This window comes from Coregonus clupeaformis, chromosome 23 (genome assembly GCF_020615455.1).
Source record: "Coregonus clupeaformis isolate EN_2021a chromosome 23, ASM2061545v1, whole genome shotgun sequence".
NCBI lineage: Eukaryota > Metazoa > Chordata > Actinopteri > Salmoniformes > Salmonidae > Coregonus > Coregonus clupeaformis.
The window spans coordinates 26,687,140-26,701,552 of NC_059214.1; the positions used below are offsets into that span (position 1 = coordinate 26,687,140).

The window sequence follows — 14,413 nt, forward strand, 5'->3', positions numbered from 1 at the left end:
TTTCCTCGGAGCCCCTCTGAAATATCATCTTCAAAGTCCTCAATATCAGAGGAACTCACCCAGTAGTAGGAGCTTTCATCTGCACATTACTTATTCATTGTCTGTGAAAAGGAAAGACGACAGAGAGGCGTGAAGTGTAACATGCTGCATGTCATTTAGACCCTGTCTGCTGTGTCCGAAATGGCACCCTATTCCCTACATAGTGCACTACTTTTGACCAGGGCCCATAGTTTACTGTACTACACTGCTCAAAAAAATAAAGGGAACACTTAAACAACACATCCTAGATCTGAATGAATGAAATAATCTTATTAAATACTTTTTTCTTTACATAGTTGAATGTGCTGACAACAAAATCACACAAAAATTATCAATGGAAATCAAATTTATCAACCCATGGAGGTCTGGATTTGGAGTCACCCTCAAAATTCAAGTGGAAAACCACACTACAGGCTGATCCAACTTTGATGTAATGTCCTTAAAACAAGTCAAAATGAGGCTCAGTAGTGTGTGTGGCCTCCACGTGCCTGTATGACCTCCCTACAACGCCTGGGCATGCTCCTGATGAGGTGGCGGATGGTCTCCTGAGGGATCTCCTCCCAGACCTGGACTAAAGCATCCGCCAACTCCTGGACAGTCTGTGGTGCAACGTGGCTTGGTGGATGGAGCGAGACATGATGTCCCAGATGTGCTCAATTGGATTCAGGTCTGGGGAACGGGCGGACCAGTCCATAGCATCAATGCCTTCCTCTTGCAGGAACTGCTGACACACTCCAGCCACATGAGGTCTAGCATTGTCTTGCATTAGGAGGAACCCAGGGCCAACCGCACCAGCATATGGTCTCACAAGGGGTCTGAGGATCTCATCTCGGTACCTAATGGCAGTCAGGCTACCTCTGGCGAGCACATGGAGGGCTGTGCGGCCTCCAAAAGAAATGCCACCCCACACCATGACTGACCCACCGCCAAACCGGTCATGCTGGAGGATGTTGCAGGCAGCAGAACGTTCTCCACGGCGTCTCCAGACTCTGTCACGTCTGTCACATGTGCTCAGTGTGAACCTGCTTTCATCTGTGAAGAGCACAGAGCGCCAGTGGCGAATTTGCCAATCTTGGTGTTCTCTGGCAAATGCCAAACGTCCTGCACGGTGTTGGGCTGTAAGCACAACCCCCACATGTGGACGTCGGGCCCTCATACCACCCTCATGGAGTCTGTTTCTGACCGTTTGAGCAGACACATGCACATTTGTGGCCTGCTGGAGGTCATTTTGCAGGGTTCTGGCAGTGCTCCTCCTGCTCCTCCTTGCACAAAGGCGGAGGTAGCGGTCCTGCTGCTGGGTTGTTGCCCTCCTACGGCCTCGTCCACGTCTCCTGATGTACTGGCCTGTCTCCTGGTAGCGCCTCCATGTTCTGGACACTATGCTGACAGCCACAGCAAACCTTCTTGCCACAGCTCGCATTGATGTGCTATCCTGGATGAGCTGCACTACCTGAGCCACTTGTGTGGGTTGTAGACTCCGTCTCATGCTACCACTAGAGTGAAAGCACCGCCAGCATTCAAAAGGGACCAAAACATCAGCCAGGAAGCATAGGAACTGAGAAGTGGTCTGTGGTCACCACCTGCAGAACCACTTCTTTATTGGGGGTGTCTTGCTAATTGCCTATAATTTCCACCTGTTGTCTATTCCATTTGCACAACAGCATGTGAAATGTATTGTCAATCAGTGTTGCTTCCTAAGTGGACAGTTTGATTTCACAGAAGTGTGATTGACTTGGAGTTACATTGTGTTGTTTAAGTGTTCCCTTTATTTTTTTGAGCAGGGTATATAGGGTATAGGACACAGAAGGTTGCTGGCACCATAATTGGGGAGGACGGGCTGGTGGTAATGGCTGAAGCGGAATTAGTGGAATGGTATCAAATATGCCATTCCATTTACTTTGTTCCAGCCATTATTATGAGCCCTCAGTAGCCTCCACTGGTATAGGATGCCATTTGGGACAAACCCCCAGTCTACAGGCCGATGAGAAGTATGTTTGCTGCTAACAATAAAAGCACTGACTAGGAGAAGTAAAAGAAAGCTGAGGCTCATTCAGGATGCCGCAACATTCTAGACGTTACAGATATGTCATATGCATTATAGTTTACATTATCCCCTAATGTTTATCACAGAGTAGCATGTCTGTTCTACACAATATTATTCTATATGAAGATTCTGCACGTTCCATAACATTGCAATCACTTCAACAGACCCCAAGGCTCTGAAATAACTGTACAAGATACAGCCTTGGTGTAGGCATATCTTATCTGAGTGAGAGAAGTTAACACAACTCTCCAAGGTGCATCCAAAGACTGAGTACAATAACATTTTCATTCCTTTGCATATCAAATGAACATAGTGTATTTTGTCACCCAGAAAATCAGGGTTCTCTTTGCAGTGTGTGTTTTTAAAAGAAAGGGACACTCAATCAAAATCTTTTCAGTGGCTTCCGATGGACAAGTGCGATGACAAGGACATTAATTTTCAATCAATTGTATCTATTCCATGGACAGTAGAGATCAATATTTTGAAATACAGCAATCTACTGACACCAGTGAGCCAGCAATATGATTTATCAGGGGCTCCTGCTGAACAGGCACCTCTGTCTCTGAAGGCTGATATTAGTTATGCACATCATTATACATATTTTACAGATTGTTATAAAATAGTCTATTAGAACAGACACACAGCAGGACGTTTAACACCTAACAGTCTCTGATGGCTGATATTAGTTATGGTCATCACTACACAGAACGTACATGTAAAGACAGTGTGCTACTACATACAGCCTCCACCAGGAGCTAAAATGAATTAGTAAAGTCATAGGGTGCGTCCCAAATGGCCACCCATTTCCCTATACAGTGCACTACGTTTGGCCAGGGCACATTTCGGGTGCAACCAGTCTCGTGACAGATTGTTTGGTTCCGGGTTCCGAGGTTAAGTAAGCCAAGAACACATGCAGACACACAGTCAGAGATAGTATCATTTAATTCACAATACTGTATTTCTTTATTCATTATTGAAACCCTGAAGGAAGCTAGAGAGAAAGGCGGTGACCATTGTTTTGTGCCTCATCTTCCTCTAGTTCATCAGTCAGACACAGCCAGTTATAACACATCATGTTGAGGTAACAGGTACAGTAATAAATTATTCATTATTTAAAAAACACTTACAAGAAATTCATATCAATAATACAAAGGTATCAAACATACTTGATACAATATCATTGATTTCTTCAGACATACATTTCTCTTTTTTTTGTAAAATACTGCCAAAGACACCATGTCTGTTGCTTCATACCCTGGGAAGTGGAACTTACATTGTACCTCTGGGTGAAGTACAGCAGGGTCACTCCAGGATCATGTTCATTAGGCAACAAACGGATGAAAATGGACTAAAACGTGGAGGGATTACTTGGACTCCAATAAGAAACGTCCATTTTTGTTTTCCATTGCAAACTGTTTTGCTACGGTGTGCCCTACTGAACACGACCCAGGGCTGAGAGCATAGAACACAGGAGGTTGGTGGCACCTTAATTGGGGAGAACGGGCTTGTGGTAATGGCTGGAGCGGAATGGTATCAAATACATGTTTTCCATGTGTTTGATGCCATTCAATTTGCGCCGTTCCAGACATTATTATGAGCGGTCCTCCCCTCAGCAGCCTCCACTGGTATAAACTGTTCTGTGCAACAGACATGAGACAGGCAAATGGGCTACATAGTATTGACATAATTATGATAAGCTCAGTTTTTCACATTCAGTCAATTTCTATTATGCCTTCCCTTTCATAATTTGACATTTTTCTTCAACATGCAGATATGAAAGTCAAAATCTATTCAAAGTGCAAAGGTACTTCCTTCATTCAAGAGCAAATTTCTAACCAGAGGTGTATTCATTACATCTTTCAATGGAAATCATTTAAGAACCAAAACAGAAGCAAACTGAACAAACGGAACGAAACAGGGAGGGACCTACCTGAATTTGTCCAATAGACACTCTAGTTTTCGTGCAAAAGTTTTCCTTTTGGAGTTTGCAACAGAATTGCCGTAATGAATATACCCCAGACGAACAAGCCCAAATGTTTTTTTGTTTAGTGCTTTAACAGTATAAGCCATTTCATAGGTTATTAAATACTCCCTATTAGACAGAGAAATCTAACATCTTGTTGATTGGAGTAACTGGTCCCCTCAACCTACAAGCCATACTCCCCACCAGAAAAATAAAATAAAAAGTACTAACAGCCACATCCTCCCACTTCTCTTCAGGACCCCAGAGCCAAAGCCACATCCTCTTACGCCTGTGGCTAGTGCAGCTCGAATATACTTCATAATCATCCTCTTTATCGTCTCAGAATTTAACATTCAACACCATGGAGAACTTACAACCACAACACAAACACTCAGATCATGGGTCCCTAACAACATCTAACGTCACATCTCCCCACCCAGGAGAATACCTTGATGTCCACCTCCACTTCCATGGAGAGCATCATCACTGCACTGTCTGTAAATCAGTCAGTCCATAAGGAGCTCCTCCTGGAGTGCTTTTTTCTGACCAATCAGGGGAAGGGGGTGGGCAATGATGCCTGCCTTGGAGTTGACCCCATCAAGTGAGAGTTTTTTCTTCGACACTGTAACAGTCAGTTTCTTATCTCCCCCAATTCCCCTTTTCTCCTCCAGTTGTTGGTCACTGCCAGTCTGCAGTTCTCTCTAACAACATTGTTACGCAGCGGCGAGAGGGGTGACACCATCACAAGATGACACAGTGGACTTTGTGAGAACCCGTAGATCGTTCCCCTCGCCACTTCATCTTCTTCTTCTTCTTCAGGCTCCTCTCTGGGATCTGCTGCCTGCACAGAAGGAAGAGAGAGAGAAACGTCAGAGCGAAAGAGAGAGAAAGGATGGAGGAGAAAGAAGGTGTAGAAAAAAATAAGAAAATGAGTAGGAAATGAGGGTATGTAAAGGAAGGAGTAGACAAGAGAAGGAAAGGACAAGAGAAGAAAGAGAGGGAGGGTGAGGATTAAAATCAGATAGCCAAGCTACCCAAGCAGCAAGACTAGAGGGCCTCTAAGTCTTTATGTAGAACTCTCTAAATCCCTGACAAACAGTTGAGTGGGCCCTCCAGCAGGATATGACCACACCGAACACCAACACATACTGGATTCCTCTGAAATTAAACGTCTGTTAATTCAGGAAATAGCTACTGTTTTTTCCCCAACCCTTTAACAGACTTTTGCTGGCATTCATGCCATATACAGTATATAGTGTGTTTGCAAAGGGAAACCAAAATGGTGGTTCTCTCTTATTCAAGCATGAATTGAATCCAATATTATGATCAAGCCTATACAATTCTTAATTCATCATTCTTAAACATAGCCTTCAAGTCAGTAATTATATATCTAGAAGTTTGGCCTACCTTATAACCCTGACTAGTTCATGGAACGCCTTGTCCACATTCATAGGGGGATCCTTGGCACTTGTCTCAATGTATGTGATCTGTGAAGAAAAAACACATTGATCAAACATTGTCAGGAAAGATGACAAGCAAAAAATCGAATAGTCTCTAATTTCGCTAGTGCCACAAGGTATACACAACAAATACTAATTATGTTTTTCCAGCACAGAGCCCCATAATAAGGGATGTGAGTTTTGCAAGTAAAAACAAATGTAAGCATAGATCTGCAAACACATAATTTGATGCACTCTCACACTTGGTGGTGTCCTCTGACATAACGTGTTCTAAAACAGTAAAGGCCAAGCTTGGCTATATTTGTGTTTTTCCCCACCACAGAGACTCAGTGCACGGTCTCCCAGAGGCCTACATTACACCCTGTAGCTAACGCAGAGTCAGCATCCCAGCCTGCCCTGCACCCAACAACCTCTCTCCCAGGAATAGCAGCCCAGAACACACAGCCCATAGAACAACCCCAGCCACTGACAACAGCAGTGGGGAAAGGCCTTCTACAGGTTCAACTACAGCCCTGACTTTTTCCTAACCATTTGACCTGACTATAAAAGATGATTGGCCAAAATTATCCATTCAAAACAAGGGTATAACTAGGGTTCTGAGTTTTTTCCCCATTAAAAGTACATTCATCAATTTGGACACTGTACTGCATCAAACAAGACATTAAAAATGAAGGATTTAGACATCAAGCTGCCCACTCCCTGTCTGAGCTGACACTGTACTCACATTGTGTTTGGCAGCCATTTCCTGCCCCTGGTCGCTGGTGATTTTGCGGAGGTGAACCAAATCCACCTTATTGGCCACCAGCACCATGGGGAAGGCCTCCCTGAAGGAGAGCAGAAGGAAGGAGAAGGACTGAGGAACAGATGCATCTCATTTCAACATAACATGTGTACAGTTACACCACTACACAGCTGACAACCTGACTGGAATGGAAACATTGTCTGGGGAAGGACTTGTTTGTTTTCATTTGTTGTGAACAAGAGATACAAAATAGAGCAGCATGACTATCTGCTGTGTAGATTAACCCTTTACCAGTGAGAGTGTTGGAGGGAACACACAAAAGATTGCGGCAGACAACCCAGTCGGAGGCACTCGGTACAGTAGCAGCAGTCCTGTGTAAGTGTCTGGCCCATAAGGCACGCATCATATCAAAAGCTGGCCCTCACCTGTCTTTGACCCTGAGGATGAGCTGGTGGAAGCGGTCCACATGTTCAAAGCTGGCCTTGTCTGTCACAGAGAACACGATGAGGAAGCCGTCCCCCGTCCTCATGTACTGCTCCCTCATAGCACTGAACTCCTCTTGGCCTGCTGTATCCAGCACTGTGCAATAACAAAACATACAGGTACCATTGTTACAAGATGCTACTGGGAATCCTCTTCTTGCTTGTTTTCATATGAAATTATTGGAAAAGCAACAAGCTATCAATTGCAAACAAATGCACATATAGTATAAGTCTAAATCTGTGAAACTATATGGGAATACTGTGCCACAACAGTATGTTTCATTAACATCCTGAACAGAATTGATAAAGGACACCAGCACCCCTAACCCAGAGAGACAGAGGAGAAAATGTCTCCCTACCGTCCAGGATGGCCCACTGTCCATCTATCTCTGTGTGTTTCAGGTAGGAGTCCTCGATGGTGGGGTCATAGTCGGACACAAAGATCTTCTGGAAGAACTGGATGGTGAGAGCGCTCTTCCCCACTCCTCCATCCCCCACCACCACCAGCTTGTACGTGAGGAGGTTGTCGCTAGGCACCGCACTGCTGGTTGCCATGGCAACAGGCAGCTGGCTATACCTGGAACACAGCAGGACAGGAGGGAGGGAGAGATGAAGAGTGTGAGACTGCTGCTGCTAATTCATAGCCAGGGACACCAGAGTACACAGAACCATGCATCACACACCAGCCCCTCAGAGAGAGAACATCAGCTAGCTATCGACACCTCAGTCAATATCAGCTAGAAGGGCTTGCCGAAAATGCTGTAGTAAAGGATAGGAAATAGATGTATACAATGTGCACGCAACATGTGTAATAATACTGTAATAAACCAAACACCTGGAGCACCAGAGCCTTAGATAGAGATTAGTTTACTGTATATGACGGAGCTGGAGATGCCTCAGTGAGAAAAAACCCTGGTCACTGATTGGCTGTCTGTATGAGGAAGTGCCTTGCACAGCCAGCCAGTCAGCAGTGTAACGGCGAGGCTCTCCCTCCCATTATGTAGGCTATTCTGTATTGTTCTTTTTATGAGACTGCCAGAATAGCATGCAGCACCAACCACTCTCCCAGCACCATTATGAGCAGGGGAAACACGGTCTAGACATATTGATTACTGTGCTTTGTAATTATGGCTTTCGGGAAAAAATAAAACCGTCCTTGACTTCTCTGAAAGAATAGCCTCTATAGCAGCTGTGGTGGTGCAACTTCACAAGCTTCCCACAAAAACTCCAGATTCAGATTCACTGACCATATTGGTTTTATTTTCTGTTGCTTGACAACGTTTTCCATCTCACACTATTTAAAATTGTTGTTTTTCTACTGCGATTTAGTAAGAACCTGGTCCTTCAAAAACATGGACACATTACAGCACATAAGTGCTCTGTTGTCTTGTGTGCGTTACTATTATTTCATGAACCCAATGCTGTATTGGCAAAAGGCAACAGCTTTCACAAGACAGGTCAAGCCACTAAGAGTGGTTGATAAACAAGGAAAAGCCAACTGAGGACAACAAGCTTGAGGAAACAACACAGACACTGGGATGGTGGTCATCCCCAACCATTAAAGGAGTTAGAACTTTCTCCAACAGCAGGATAGCGTGAGGGAATATGATTAAATCTCTTTGAACCTGCCTGACCTTAAGCTGCATAGAGGACAGGCTATGGGTAGAGGACAGGCTATGGGTAGAGGACAGGCTGTGCATGCATACAGAGAACACAGCCCAGGCTATGGGTAGAGGACAGGCTGTGCATGCATACAGAGAACACAGCCCAGGCTCAGCCCAGGCAGTGGGTAGAGGACATGGCACCATTGCAGTGGGCCGCAGGAAACAGCTGTCAGCTGGTGACGGCAGCCCTGCCACCTTCCTGCTCCACACAATAGAGGGAAGGAAAGACACTTCCTTCCTGGAGCGGCCCAGTCAGACCCCTGGAGAAGGATATACTGTAGGATCTCCCTGCCTCCCTCACAAGGGAACAGCTAGCTAGAGGGAACAACCTGCACACCCAAAACATACTGGATTACTTCATCAGTCAGAGGAAGGCCCAAAAAATGGTCAAAGACTCCAATCACCGAAGTCATAGACAGTTCTCTCTGCTACCGCACGGCAAGCGGTACCGGAGCGGCAAGTCTAGGTCCAAAAGGCTCCTTAACAGCTTCTACCCCCAAGCCATAAGACTGCTGAACAATTAATTAAATGGCCACCCGGACTATTTGCATTGACCCCCCCCCCCCAATATTTTCTTAATACTGCATTGTTGGTTAAGGGCTTGTAAGTAAGCGTTTCACAGTAAGGTCTACACCTGTTGTATTCGGCGCATGTGACAAATAAAATTTGATTTGAAGTACCGCTGATCACCCAATACATACCATTTCTTACCACTCAGGTCCAGCTCAGATCTGTCTCACTCATCTAGGATTCTCACCTGGGTGCTGACTGCTGAACAACGACTAAGGGAGTGCTGACTGATGCCCTATAGACAGGAAAGCTTATCCTAGATGTCCAGTAAAGGGCGTGTCATCATCATCATCGGTAAATGGCCAGCAAGGGTGCCAACTAAATTTCTGTCGACTGTACACGAGGTCACAAGATTCTGGGTACAAATGAGATCACTAGATTCTGGGTCTTCATCTGTGATGACTCAGTGGCAGTGTGGAGCATTATGCTCTTCAATCATACCACAACAGCACCTCTGGGCAACTACCCTGCTTCTTTCATATCAACTGCAGTATACACAACACATAATGGACATCTGTGTACTCTGAACTGGACAGCTGTGTGCTCAGAACTCTAGACCACATGTGTCAACTCATTATTTAATCTGATCTGAACTCATGCATTACATATTTTGCTACTAAAAGACTGACTGACTGTACATAACTTGGTAAAGAGTAGGTAATGTGACTTGAGATAAGATACCTCTTCGGTGAATCAACGTAGGCCTACCTCACCAGGCTGCTGTCAGTGGACTTTATGTTGCATTTCATACAGTAACACCTTGTGAGAGTCACTTGGTTGACACTGCTCAATCAACATGCTTCTCTAAAACAAAACAAGAGTTCAAGCTGCTTTGATCAAGTTTAAATTAAACATGCAGTACCTTCAGTGCCATTTCAACTTCTTTGATTGAATAACAAGTGAAAAAGCTTCACCACCTTGCCACTTTTGTTGCAGCATTATCCGGTGATTTCACTGGGCTATTAATAGGCAGATTAATATGTGTAGCTCTATTGAATGTTGCCTTATACATCAGACTGTTACCTTGGTTACCCCATGGATATTCAGTCTGAAAGAAGTCGCCATAAAAAAAGAGGCAAGAACCTCTACATGCCAGAATGTTTAATAATTAATTAAGTTATAATGTCCGAGAAGCTGGTGTTTGTTGGATATATTGGCACGGTGTTGTTAGGCCCGATACGAAGTCAAGGGCCAACAAACCGTGCCAATATATCCAACAAACACCGGCTTCGAGGGCATTATCACTTTTATACAAGGGGTTACCAACATATTCAAATAATGATTGACATATTTTGATAAAAAACGTTCTTCATCCTTCCACAAGATATAGTCCTGACACAAATCTAGGGTTGCTAGAGACGCGACCCAGTCGTTCGTTCTTTTTGTTCTGTATCTATGGATGCGACCCAGTCGTTCGTTCTAAATGTTCCATTGCCATACTGGCTGGCAACGTTCTTATCCCTTGCTTGCTATCTAGCCAACTACGGCTAACTTACAGTCACGTCAAAAAGTTCCGACAGAATAACAGCAAAGTAGCTGCATTTGCATTTGTTTAAGCTGTTTTCTAGTGACATTTATTTGGATACATCCATAACAATGAGCTAATTTCGCCTGCCATAGAGAATGTGCTCACTCGTCAGGACACTGTTGTTCAGAAGAGCTAGCCAACAACACAGCTACAGTAACACAATCACTTAAAACGACTGCAAATTAGCTGCGTTTCGTTTTTCAATTGAAATTTTTTGGTATATACACCCATAAAAATGATGCCAGCTGATTCATGATTTCGACTGGCTGAGAAACGCTGCCTGCCTTTCTGTCCCGACTCGTTCAATACTATGGGACAGCAGCAGATCGAATTTGAATATTGAAACAATGTTGCAAATGTCGGAGAGACAGACAGCAAGGTTTATACAAATATCCACTGTTGAAAACTAAATGTCAGTCTAAAAGAAATGTGAGATAATGTCTAGATGCTTTTTATAGTGGAGATCAAGTTTATAAAGTGGCTGACTGGGTTGATGAGACAGTGGATTGCGCAGTCAGATGGAACAGTGTAAATAGGCATTTTAACGTCATAGATTTAGCTTGTGGTAACTTGTGGAATAGACACCAGCTGGAATGCGGTTTTACCCAATCAGCATTCAGGATTAGACGCACCCGTTGTATAAAATGATATGTAAACGTACTTTACCGGTTGTCCCTGCTGTTGGTCCTTTTGAAGGTATGAAGTGGAGAAAATGTCCACAGGAAAGTATTATTAACCAGACTTTTTGGGGCACCAGTCTGTATATGCTTTGCTTTATCTTGGCCAGGTCGCAGTTGTAAGTGAGAACTTGTTCTCAACTGGCTTACCTGGTTAAATAAAGGTGAAAATATTATATATAGCTCTGGCTTGTATTTCTGCTTTGTATTTTCAATCTCCTGACGCACTGCATGTGATGCACAATATGTAAACAATAGTCAAAGATAACGGTTAGAGCACTGGGCCAGTAACCGAAAGGTAGCTGCTTTGAACACACGAGCCCTCAAGGTGACAAATCTGTTGATGTGCCCTTAAACAAGGCACTTAACCATAATTTGCAAACTGACGGAACCATATACAGACCAGCATACTGAAAGTCAGGCTAATAACACTTCCCTGTGGATAATTTCTCTCAGATTACCTCCAACATAAGGGGGAAAAAATCAACACACAACAGGTAAAGCAAGTCCAAATGAGGTTTATTCGACATTCTGACTTGTAATGGGACTGTTTGGAAATGTTGAGCCTATATGTTAGAGACGAGAGTTTAAGTCTTCCTTCCACTCTATTGGATTCTAAAAGGGACTATATTGAAGGCTGCATAATGGTGGGTGACCTCATCCTATGATGTGGTGCCTGAAGAATCCTTCAATAGAAATTCTGTAATGATTATAATGTACCTATTCATACATGCCTAGTTGAAAAGGCTACAGTGTTAAGTATAAACATTGTAACAAAGTCGCTAAATGTATCAATCGAGTTTGTTCTTGTGATGTTTAATTTCATCCACTGCAAATTATGATAATTCTAATGGAAAGTAGATGACACACTACTAGCCTACGGTTTACTTCCTAACAAAACTTCACAAGATTATTCTCGTTTTTAACTAAATCAGTGTGATGTACAGGAACCACTGTAGAGTTACCGCCCTTGGATAAAGGGTTTTTGTTGCTTCTTGAATGTCAAATCTTTTAGAGAAGTTTGCTGCATCAAGCAATTTCCGCAAATGGAATATTGGCGTCCATTTCTTGAATCAAACAGAGGCCCCACGATGTTACAATGTTGTAAGAAATGAAGTCTACAGTTTATATTGCAAAAACCCAAGTCAATTAGATAAATATTTACCAAAGCACAGTACAAAACTTGATATGAAGATTTACCAAGAATGTTTAAGTTTCCTACAGTAGCTGCGATGTAGAGGCAGCCTAATACGAACGACGACAATTTCAGCAATAACTTACCAAGATGAGATCCGTTGTCGTGAAAGAACGCTACAGCAACCACTTCACGCACAAATATTCCTCATCCCTCTCTCTGTCCGTTACCTCAAATTATCGCCATCATTTTACCTTTATGACCGGAATGCGCCTCTCATAACCGCGATGCGACCCGCTATGTAGTAAATCTTTATATTGCAACAGCTGATACTAAAAATAGAACGGCCTCATACGGGTGGACACTAGTTGGTTAAAAATGTTTAATAATCAGGTTTTCCTTCTTCATCATGTCATGACTGATATAAAAATGTAGTGTACATGTAAAATCATTTAAGCCTTCACAAGAATATACTTTTTCTACAAAATGTAAAAATCAGCTGATTTGTTTTTTGCAATGCCCCTTTTTTGAGAAAGTGGACTGTTCCATTTTGTCGACGCCCCCCCAGACTGGTTTAAGGACCAGACTGGTTTAAAGAGGCACTTTTGTCTAAATCAGGAATGGGAAACTGGCGGCCTGCGGACCCCTTTTTGTAGGCCCAACATTTTTCTCTCTGCCCATAGCAAAATGAGTAATTGTATGAAATTAGTTATAAAATTACAAAATCTTCTCTCCGCCCCATGGCAAAATGTGTAGAATTGCAGAACACTTGTTGTAAAACTGCAACATTTTCTCTACGCTACATGGCAAAATGTGTAGAATTGCAGGAAATTAAATTTAAAACAAAAAAATGGTTCTCTCCACTGTCAAGAGGTGGGCCGTTAAAATGTTTTACTCGCAAGGTGGGGTTGGGCCGCCCAACACATTTCTCTTAGGGCCCCCAAAAGGCTACGGTATATATGGATGTGGATACGCAGACTGGCGAGCCACTGCTGCTGCTCATGATGAGTTCAGATTTTTTTATGGCCCCCACCCCCATCAAAGTTGCCCATCCCTGGTCTAAATTCTAAGGTGGCATCTCTGAGTAGGACATTTCGAATGAACATCAATATAGCTTTTGTAATTATTTTATTGACCATGAAACTTGATTAGTGGCAATTACAATCGGTAGCCTAATTCATTCTCTTTATATGGTGCACCCATCAATACATTCATTAATTATAGCCTATTGCTAAACAAAATTTCTCTCATAATGCATCACTTTACATTTCTAAAGTGAATCATATGTTATATTCAGATTACACTGATCATGAAACAAAAAATAAAGGTACATGTATACTTCCTATTTAAAAGGCAAAAAAATGCATCACTGAGTGTGGAGAAGTTGTGGTTTGGTGTGCTGTAGTAATGCACTGATGTCAACATTATGTGGAGTCAGGGGAAAGGGCCAAGGGATGTCATATGTTGACAATTTCGGGTGACATTAAAAGGCATATGAGGCTGAAGCAATGGCTTTTAGGCTTACTTCTTGCCATTGGAAGGAGTCTAAATAGCCTGCTTGACAAAAACAGTCTGATCTCCTTCATGGGTTGCAGCTAGAATAGAGATCAGGTGATAGGATCAGATTAATCAAGAGTGCGTGTGTATGTGTGTGTGTGTGTGTGTGTGTGTGTGTGTGTGTGTGTGTGTGTGTGTGTGTGTGTGTGTGCGCGTATGCATATGCGTGTGTGTGTTTGTGTGAGGGGGCAGTAAGCTAGGACAGATACAATTTATCATGATATTTTTCTCTACATACGTCCCCTAAACAACATCTATACTGAACAAAAATATAAACGCAACATGCAACAATTTCAACGATTTTACCGAGTTAGAGTTCATATAAGGAAATCAGTCAATTGAAATAAATAAATTAGGCGCCAATCTATGGATTTCACATGACTAGGCAGGGGAGCAGCCAATCAGAAAAATGTTTTCCCCACAGACAGAAATACTCCTCAGTTTCATCAGCTGTCCGGGTGGCTGGTCTCAGATGATCTAGCAGGTGAAGAAGCCGGATGTGGAGGTCCTGGGCTGGCATGGTGGAGGTCCTGGGCTGGCATGGTTACACGT

General features: G+C 43.2%; 1 protein-coding gene across 1 annotated transcript; it reads right to left on the minus strand.

The window, feature by feature from the left end:
* Nucleotides 1-3,637: 3,637 nt before the first annotated feature.
* Nucleotides 3,638-12,613, minus strand: LOC121536694 (ras-related protein M-Ras-like). The gene is made up of 6 exons (XM_041844137.2): nt 12,451-12,613; nt 7,090-7,307; nt 6,674-6,827; nt 6,231-6,330; nt 5,454-5,533; nt 3,638-4,887 (listed from the first exon to the last, which is right to left on the minus strand). Exons 2-6 carry the CDS (start codon nt 7,283-7,285, stop codon nt 4,788-4,790), a joined length of 630 nt encoding a protein of 209 aa, XP_041700071.1. The 5' UTR covers nt 7,286-7,307; nt 12,451-12,613; the 3' UTR covers nt 3,638-4,787.
* Between the last annotated feature and the right edge of the window lie 1,800 nt (nt 12,614-14,413).